This window comes from Perca flavescens, chromosome 21 (genome assembly GCF_004354835.1).
Source record: "Perca flavescens isolate YP-PL-M2 chromosome 21, PFLA_1.0, whole genome shotgun sequence".
In the NCBI taxonomy this organism is placed as follows: domain Eukaryota; kingdom Metazoa; phylum Chordata; class Actinopteri; order Perciformes; family Percidae; genus Perca; species Perca flavescens.
Genome location: NC_041351.1, coordinates 2,272,674 through 2,282,730, shown reverse-complemented (window position 1 = coordinate 2,282,730; position 10,057 = coordinate 2,272,674). Strand labels below are relative to the sequence as shown.

The window sequence follows — 10,057 nt, the reverse complement described above, 5'->3', positions numbered from 1 at the left end:
TTAATGGGAGTAACAAGAAACAAAGATAATCGAGCCGACAGTGCAGTGTGGGTATCGTGACAATAGTTTAGACCAGTGTTTCTCAAATAGGGGTACGTGTACCCCAAGGGGTACCTTGGAGGACTGCAGGGGGTACATGAGTGCTTTTTTGTTGTATTTTGTCACTTTTTTCAACCAGTTCTTGCCTTCCTTCCTTCTACTGTCTTCTTTTTTTCTCCAACTTGGTCAACAGGTTTTTGTCACTTTTTTCGAAGTTTGTCTTCCTTCTTTCTACTGTATTTTTTTTTACAAGTCTATCGCTGTTTTTGATACTATTTCCACCTATTCTTGCCTTACTTCCTTCTTTCTACTGACTTTTTTTTAGTTTTTACGTTTTCTTTTAAAGTTTTTGTTGCCTTTTTTCATCGGCATTTAAATGTTTTTCAGTTGGTGGTTTGGTAAATCTATCGCTGGTTGGCTTAAAAACAATTCAAATGGGGTACATTACTGAAAAAAGTTTGAGAATCACTGGTTTAGACGGTCACGGTTCACACGTTACATTGTCTGAAACTTTGAGTAACCACTTCTTATTTCATATTATTTTACCGTGTTTTTGCTTTGATCATTATGTTGCTTTCAATTAAATTAAATTGAATAATCTGTATTTCTTTCATTACACTCTTAAAAAGATTATCATCTTAACCCTCCTCTTGTCCTCGTTTTTCAAAATTTCTACACAAAGAATATGGATTTCCTTTAACCAAATTGCCCAAAAAAAAAACACCACGGTTGGTTCAATACAACATTCTTCACAATATATTTGAATTCCGGATGTTATATTTTACAGCATTTGGAGGAAGAAAAAAATCCCGGTTGAAATGGTTTAAAAACCATTTCCTGACTAAACTGACAAAAATCTTCCTCGGATTTTAACTTAATTCTCAAAATATTTCATAATTTCTGCTTTGTAACTCAATTAGGTATAAAAATCATATAAATGAGGATTATTGACTATGAAGTGTGAAAAAATAAAATTGTAAAACTTGTGGTAATAAGTTGGTGTAAGGGGTGTATATACTGGCAGTAGCTGGGGGAAAAGCATAGAAAATGTTGAATAAAGAACCAAAAAGTGTTTTCAGTTTTCACCCGCGAGGACAACACAAGGGTTAAATTGCATAATCTGTATTCCTCTCATTACTCTTAAGTGTGCTTGTTTAGTGATTGCATTGCCTTGAATAAATAACAGATTGCTTTAGTATACTACACTCTTAAAAGTGTTGCTGAATTTTTAATCTCTTTTATTATCATGAGGTATTATATCAACTTCTGTAGTATATATTAATTTGCTCGTTTCATCCAGGGCCTTTGTTCCTGTTCAGTTTCTCAGACCATTGAGCTCTTTAAACCTCCGATTATTAATAATCTTAAGAGTGTTTCTTTAATTAGACATGGTTGTCAACCTTGTCAATATATGCTATACTGTTGAACGGAGGTTCAGTTGAAAAACCAAAAAACAGCTAAAACTATATTACGGCTTAAAATATATTAACCAAAAAAAACAGCTAAAACTATATTACTGCTTAGAATGTATTAACCAAAGAACAGCTAGCTGCTATAAATGTATTAATATCTACTAGCCTGGGTAAACCCTGACGAACTTCCGGCAAATTTGAGACTTTCTCTGCAAGTCAATCTGGCGAAGAGCCCATTCAAGCCCATTTCCAATGTTCACAAAATTGAGGCACCAATCACAACTGCTGAGGTGGGCTTTACACCAATCACAACCGCTGAGGCGGGCTCTACACCAATCACAACCGTTGAGGAGGGCTCAGTTACAGCTGAGAAGGGTCTGGTGTCAACCAGGCTAGTTCTGGTGTCTAAACCTAACCAAACTGGGACAGCATTAACCAAGTGGTTAAAACCGCCACTTTCTCTGGTTTAGATAGGAGGATGTATTTCCTGCTGCCACTAAGGGGCGCCGACTTATGACCCGCTCCTGTGAGTCGTGTTGGTGGGAGGGGGGACAAACCCCCCCATATCCTCGGATGGACAGTATTAACAAGAGCTTAATTGGAAATATAAAACCATCTTAAAGCCTGAAGATATTTATCCCAGTTCAGAAACCAACTCACACTTCTGTAATAAAAACTTTCACATCTTTATTTCAGTCCGGCTTGAAATCAACAATACAAAAACACAAAATAAAAGCAGTTCAAACACATTTCACAGAAGTCCTTAATAAAAAATAATAATAATAATAATATATATATATATATATATATATATATATATATATATATATATATATATATATATATATATATATATATATATATATATATATATAGCATCTGTTAAAAAGACAAAAATAAATAAAACTTGAAATTTCACTGACTTCAGTGCAGTTGAGAATAATGAGTCTTCTTTTTAAAGGTTACATCTTTAATATCGCTCATTGTGCGGTTTGTAAAAGTTGTTGGGTTCAACATCTGACTTTACTGTTCCAGAATCAGAAGAAAGAAAAACTTGTTGCTCTGGAGATAATTTAAGCATAAAATATGAAAATGTCTCCGTGTATTTGAACACTTTCTTAAAAAGGAGGATGGGTTCATATTGTTTCAAGTTTATATTCAAACAATCCTAACATGCTAAAGTGTACATCTGGCAGTTTGATTGATTGTTTGGGTCTCTGAAAAGATCCATTCCTAACGCCATTTCAAATGGAAGTGACGAGGATTTTCTGGCTTTTTACTTCTTTGTGTGACTGGTTTCTGGTACTTTATCGGAGCTCAGTTAGGAAACACAAAAGAGCACATTTTACTTTGAAAAGCCAAAAAAAGGAACAGGATAAAGTGTATGTAGAAAGTGTATTTATTTTTTTTTTAATTCAGAGAAATGTCTGGAAGTGATGGGGATAAAAAAAAAAAAAAAAAAAAAAAAAAACTCAATCCTTCTGTGTGAAAGTGAAAAAAAAGTTCTTTCATTTTTTTCGTCAGAATTTCATTCTTTGTGTGACCGTTTTCGGGTTCTTTATCAGAGCTCAGTTAGGCAAACACAAAGAATCTAAAAAAAGACCAAAACCCTGAGTCATTAACTGAAGCTTCATATAATCTTCAGCTAAAAATGTATTTTCATACAGAAAGATGTCTGTGGATATTGTTCACTTTCACGCCCATTGTGTGCATGTGTGTGTCTGTGTGTGATTACAGGTTTTGAGAAAGGATGGTTTGGACCAAAAACTACTGTGATGGCATGCGAGTAATGTATTAAATAGATTTGAAAAAAATAATTTGCTGCTCACATCTGTGTTGCCGCACGGCGATAATCTAACGTAACCGATAAAAGAACAAGCTTTAAAAAAAAAAAAAAAAAAAAGAAAAAAGGAGGACCTTCAACACAGCAAACACACAACACTGTTATATATAAAAATATTAACTCTTGACAGATGAATTATACATCACATGAAAGATGAGAGCGTGTCTTCTTTCCACAGGAAACTGACGATGCTCAGAGATTATGTTTGGTCCGGAGGGAAGTTAGTAAGCAAGGATGGAAGGAAGGATAGAAGGAAGTGACCGTCTCGGTGTCGAGACTTAGGCACGGTTAGCAGCGAGTGTAAAGGAGCAGCAGAGCTGCACAGTATCGTCTTTTAAATCTTAATCGCGTTATCAACTGACGCAGTAAACACATCGCGAAAGGTTGCGTCAGAAACCCCTCCCGTCTGAGACCCCACCCGTCTGAGACCCCACCTGTCTGAGACCCCACCCATGACACATCACGAGAGACACTGAGATTCTTTTGTGTCAGTTGAAAGAAAATTTAAAACTGCACTTAAAGATGTAACGGTCATCGTTTTTTTTCAAGTGGTTCAATGTGTTCAATTCAACAAGGAGTTTGTTGTATTTTAGCAGAAGTTACCGCATGTTTTCCTCACATGGTGCAGCCCTAGTTTCACTGCCATCTCCACGCGGTTTGTGTTGGAAAACACTCAATGTCTTCAGGTGTCTCGGGGCGTCCCGTGTACTCTGAAGCGGTACATGCAGGTGTACTCCTGGTGGCCCCAGTTGGACAACACCTGAACCTCGATGATCTGGAAGGCTCGGTCGTTCTCCTCCTGTCGGAGGAAAAGAGTTGGGTGTCATCGGCGTATTGGCACACTTTTATATTATTATGATGTTGTCTTTGGGGTAAAGATACTTTCATAAAGAGTGTGTGTGTATTAGTTAGAGCTGTCAATCTTCAACAGCGAAATCATGCCGTTTATAAAACGAGAGACAAGCCTGACATCGTCGGACCGATTTACAACTAAAACGAGACCGAGACTTGTTGCTTTTTTGGGGGGATTTTTTGCGCTTTTTGCCGCTTTTTCTGCCACCTTTCCAAAGAGTGTCTTTGCTTTTTCACCGATGCTTTTGTCCCTTTTTCTGGCATTGTTTCTTTCCAGAATCTTTGACACTTTTCAATGCTTTTTTGGAGAGAAACCAATCCTACTTTCAATAGTTTTCTTTTTCTCCAATGTTCTTTTTCAGTTTTTCAAATTTCTTTCTGCTTGTCTGTGTGTCTTAGCCGGTTAGCTTATACTTTCAGACTTCATTCCAGCAGCTCTACTGTCTGGTAAAGATACCCAGCTAGGAGTGCTAAGGTACAATGTTTTACAGTTTATACGGTGTTGACCGTTTAAGTTTGAAACTTTTTTTTATATATTATTTTTGCTTTTTCCAACAATTTAAACTTCTTCCGAAGTTTTTGAAAAAGACGCAAAGCGGACAAAGTACACACGAAGATACACTGGTAAGAACCAATGAGGTTTAACCATGTATCAGCTAATTTAAATAGCTCACGGTACTGTACTGTGTCAACAGTTAACTTAATTTAATATGTATGTGGCGTTTTCTTTTGCGGGTTGCAAATGTTTGCGGGTTGCACCAAAACAAGTTCCTTCCTGAGACTATATAGCCGAGCCATCGTCGCTGCATCCAGAGCTACATTATGTATTATTATTGCATTACCATGAAGCCCTCCAACACTGTTATTATAAGCCCCTTCAGTCATAACTCACGGTGACTGCGTATGTCTGCAGAGCTTCTCCGTCCTCTTCGTACGTGAAGGAGCCCAGCAGCTTCCCTTTCTCCTGACTCTCATCATCCAGACCCTGGAAACACAAAACGCATATTAAACAGAAACTAAACATTCCTGTCTGATGCTGCGAGCGTCTCTCTCCGATTGTTGGTCTGTTTATCTGGCTGTCTCTCCGATTGTCTCTCTCTCCCTGTCTGTCTCTCTCCCTTTCCATCTGTCTCTCTCCCTTTCCATCTGTCTCCCCTTTCCATCTGTCTCTCTCCCTTTCCATCTGTCTCTCTCTCTCTCCCTTTCCATCTGTCTCTCTCTCTCTCTCCCTCCCATCTGTCTCTCTCTGTCTCTCTCTCTCCCTTTCCATCTGTCTCTCTCCCTTTCCATCTGTCTCTCTCCCTTTCCATCTGTCTCTCTCTCTGTCTCTCTCTCTCTCCCTCCCATCTGTCTCTCTCTGTCTCTCTCTCTCCCTTTCCATCTGTCTCTCTCCCTTTCCATCTGTCTCTCTCTCTGTCTCTCTCTCTCCCTCCCATCTGTCTCTCTGTTTCCATCTGTTTCTCTCTCTCCCTTTCCATCTCTCTCCCTTTCCATCTGTGTCTCTCTCTCCCTTGCCATCTCACTCTCTCACTCTGTCCATCTGTCTCCCTGTCTGTCTCTCTCTCCCTCTGTCTGTCTCCCCCTCTCTCTCTATCCTGTCTGTCTCTCTCTCTCTCTCTCTCCCCCCTCTCCCTGCAGTCCCTCCGTCTGTCTGTCTCTTTCTCTCACATAGACGTTGAAGTCCCGGGGCGCGCTGTGCAGAGCCCCGCTGGGAGCCAAGATTTTGGGGATGTGTTCCAGGGAGAAGGCTGTGGGGAGGATCTTCATGGAGAGGCGGATCACCAGGAAGCCCGTGGAGCCTCTGAAGGCCCAGCAGTTCCCCGGATGGACGTCCGGCTGCAGCAGGAGCACACAACGTTAGAGCTGTCAGTCGTCTATAATACCATTCAACAGCCTTACTCAACGTTAGAGCTGTCAGAGTTAGAGTTCCACGGTCTTTTTTTCTCCAACTTTGTCACTTATTTCGAAGTTTTTCTTCCCTCTTTCTAGTGTATTTTTTTTTTTACAAGTCTGTTGCTGTTTTTGATACTATTTTTCACCTATTCTTGACTTACTTCCTTCTTTCTACTGACTTCTTTTTTAAAGTTTTTAACGTTTTCTTTTAAAGTTTTTGTTGCCTTTTTTCATCGTCATTTACATGTTTTTCAGTTACATGGCCGTTATTTGGTAAATCTATCGCTGGTCAGGGTGTACTTGGCTTAAAAACACAATTCAAATGGGGTACATTATTGAAAAAAGTTTGAGAATCACTGTTCTATAATACAATTCAACAGCCTTACACAACATTAGAGCTGTCAGTCTTCTATAATACCATTCAACAGCCCTATGGTACCTTAACATTTGCTGACAAAAGTTCATCAGTGGTTGTTTAATAAAAAAAAAATAAAAAAAAGATGTAAACCACAGTGTCAAAGAAATGTATTATTGTGTTTTCATGCAACCTTTTAACTTGCTCAAAAAACTAATTAAAGTCTTCCTAAATCAAATCCATGAAGCTAAGAATACTTCCACTGCTGAAAGTTTGCAGAACATGAAAGAAAAAAGTTGGAATATTTTGAGAAAAAGTCAGAATATATTCGCTGCTGATACTTTAAACTAAATTAAGATGAATAAACATAAAAAGGTTTGCAGAACATGCAGATGAAAACTACAAAAATAAAACCTAAACACGACATCAACATTGTGAGGACAGACAGACATAGCTGTTGTTACCTGGATCACAGCACGAGGAGACTGAGAGAAATACCAGAGAGGAAGTCCGAACAGACTGAGCAGAGCGGCCTTCGTCTCAAACGTCTCCGAGCAGCGAGTGCTCAGGACGCTGCCCCCTGCAGGACGACAGGAACAAACAACAAACCGTTTTGGTTCAACACATGTTGGTGTGAGTCTAGGGATGCACCGAATCCAGGATTTGACTTCGACTGAATATTGGGCTTTTTGACGGGGTTGGGTTTCTGCTGAACCTTAGGCGCAGTTGATTACGGGAAGGTGTTTACGTAGGTGAAGCGTTCAACGCAGTAGGCTGTGAGAAAGTGGACATGGATCTGGTGAGGGAAGGTGTTTACGTAGGTGGAGCGCTCAACGCAGTAGGCTGTGAGAAAGTGGACATGGATCTGGTGAGGGAAGGTGTTTACGTAGGTGGAGCGTTCAACGCAGCAGGCTGTGAGAAAGTGGACATGGATCTGGTGAGGGATGGTGTTTACGTAGGTGGAGCGTTCAACGCAGCAGGCTGTGAGAAAGTGGACATGGATCTGGTGAGGGATGGTGTTTACGTAGGTGGAGCGTTCAACGCAGCAGGCTGTGAGAAAGTGGACATGGATCTGGTGAGGGAAGGTGTTTACGTAGGTGGAGCGTTCAACGCAGTAGGCTGTGAGAAAGTGGACATGGATCTGGTGAGGGAAGGTGTTTACGTAGGTGGAGCGTTCAACGCAGTAGGCTGTGAGAAAGTGGACATGGATCTGGTGAGGGAAGGTGTTTACGTAGGTGGAGCGTTCAATGCAGCAGGCTGTGAGAAAGTGGACATGGATCTGGTGAGGGAAGGTGTTTACGTAGGTGGAGCGTTCAACGCAGTAGGCTGTGAGAAAGTGGACATGGATCTGGTGAGCAGAACAAGTTGTTGTTTGGCAGAACTTTCAGTCAAAAGAAGGCCATTCAAGTCCAGCTACATGTTCAATCTGTTCAATGCTGATTGGTCTGGTGGTGGCGAGGACCCTAAACTATACACAACATGGCCGCTGTTACAACATTTGGTATGAAAACATCTGGAAGAATACGAGTTGTTCACGAAGGTATCTCCAGACAGCAGCCAGAATGCAGCAACTTCAGGTACGGCAAAGGAAGGACAGTCACTGTTTACTTCATTCATGTGTTTACTGGGTTCATGGACTGAGGATGGGAGGAGGAGTCAGCACAATCTCAACCAGGGGATTCAGGATTCAGCCGAAACCCCAAAAATCTGGATTGGGTGCATCCCTATTTGAGTCTAAACATAGGATTTGTTGACTATAAAATGAAAATATAAAACTATTTTAACACTTCTAGACAAACACGATATTGGAGTAAATCAGATATCACGATATGCTTGACCAAATACCTCTAATATTGTTGCTTTCACAAAATATCTTCACACTTAGATTTGAGATAAATAATCATCAGTAATGTGGATATAATGACTAAGTGGGAAAAGGCAAATAATACAACAGTTAGAACAGGCTGGTAAGTTCAGAAAAGTACATCACTTCACTGTAATGCAGCTTTTAAAACCAGGAAAAGACACTTATGTCATATTATGATATCCCAAATCTAAGACGATATCTAGTCTCATGTCACGATATTGATATAATATTGATATATTGCCCAGCCCTAGTGGGAAGGATTGTTTCCGAACCTCCAGACTCCAGAGCGTAGTCCGCCATGCCGGTGCGGTCCTGAGAAAAGAGACGCAGAGCGTTCTTCACCATCACCTGGACCTCCTGGAAGAGACGAGCGAACAGTGAAGCACAACGCCTCTTAATTCATGTAAAAGAAAACAGTCAATTCATTAAAACAAGGATTTCAAACTAGAGACAGGGAGAGAATAGATGTGCAAAGTTGTCTGTCTCTCTCTGTGTATGTGTGTGTCTCTCTGTACGTATGTATGTGTGTGTGTGTGCGTGCATGAGTGTGTGTGTCTCTGTGTGTGCGTGTGCCTGTGTGTGTGCCTGTGTGTGTGTGTGTGCGTTTGTGCGTGTGCCTGTGTGTGTGTGCCTGTGTCTCTGTGTGTGTGCCTGTGTGTGTGCCTGTGCCTGTTCCTGTGTGTGTGTGTGTGTGTGTGTGCCGGTGTCTCTGTGTGTGTGTGTGCGCGTTTGTGCGTGTGCCTGTGTGTGTGTGTGTGTGTGTGTGTGTGTGTGTGTGTGTGTGCCTGTGCGTGTGCCTGTGCATGTTCATGTGTGTGTGTGTGTGTCTGTGTGTGTGCCTGTGTCTCTGTGTGTGTGTGTGTGTCTCTGTGTGTGTCTGTGCCTGTGTGTGTGTGCGTGTGTGTGTGTGTGTGTGTGTCTGTGTGTGTGTGTGTGTGTGTGTGTGTGTGTGTGAGAAACGGCTTGCAAAGTACTGCGCCATATCTGCTATTATTGGCAGCCGCCACATATGGAGGAGACGCTGCTACTTATATCCTTAAAGTGATGGTTCGGAGTAATGTCACCCTAGGATCCTTTGCACCATGACCTCGAGCCAAACACCCCCCCAGAAGCTTTTTTCACCTGGGTTTAACATTGGGCGAGTTAGCGTAGAGTAGCGTTAGCAGCTGAATAGCTTAGCGCAGGGGCTAATGGACCCACGTTTGTATCTCGTAAATGACCCCACTAACAATGCCCGAAATGATACCAAAGGTCTACACTAGTACATATAGGTTATGTACTCATAAAACGATGGATTGGAAAGTTTGTAAGTACACCAGAAGTTTATGAACACTTGCCTGCTCTCTTCTGCTCTCTTCTGCTGCTGCCGGCAGTTAGATGAGTGCTTAGGGACCATCTACAAATTACTACACCGAAAAGAGATGCAACAAAAATATTTATTAATTTAATGATTAAATAAGGTAATGTCTCCAAACTTACCTCAATTATTACTTGTCTCCTGCTAGTTATATTACAGCACTTACTTTAAAAAATAAGTTAAATTAAAAAATATTTTATTCTTCTCGGTGTAGTAATTTGTAGATGGCCCCTAAGCACTCGTCTCACAGCAGCAACAACAGCAGCAGCAGCAGAGAGCAGAAGCCAGCAGACAAGTGTTATTTACATAAACTCCTGGTGTACTTACAAACTTTACAATCCATCGTTTTATGAGTACATAACCTATATCTACTAGTGTAGAAGTTTGGTATCATTTCGGGCATTATTAGTGGGGTCATTTACGAGATACAAACGTGGGT

General features: G+C 40.8%; 1 protein-coding gene across 3 annotated transcripts in view; it reads right to left on the bottom strand.

Moving 5' to 3' along the window:
- Nucleotides 1–3,725: 3,725 nt before the first annotated feature.
- Nucleotides 3,726–10,057, bottom strand: part of LOC114548714 (SUN domain-containing protein 1) — a 42,145-nt gene continuing 35,813 nt past the window's right edge. For all 3 annotated transcript variants that reach the window (XM_028568743.1, XM_028568744.1, XM_028568745.1), the window contains 5 exons: nucleotides 8,534–8,618; nucleotides 6,859–6,974; nucleotides 5,815–5,982; nucleotides 5,039–5,131; nucleotides 3,726–4,093 (listed from right to left, as the gene is read on the bottom strand). In XM_028568743.1, the coding sequence (XP_028424544.1) occupies nucleotides 3,977–4,093; nucleotides 5,039–5,131; nucleotides 5,815–5,982; nucleotides 6,859–6,974; nucleotides 8,534–8,618 (579 nt within the window). In that variant the 3' untranslated portion in view covers nucleotides 3,726–3,976. The remainder of the gene's footprint in view (nucleotides 4,094–5,038; nucleotides 5,132–5,814; nucleotides 5,983–6,858; nucleotides 6,975–8,533; nucleotides 8,619–10,057) is intronic.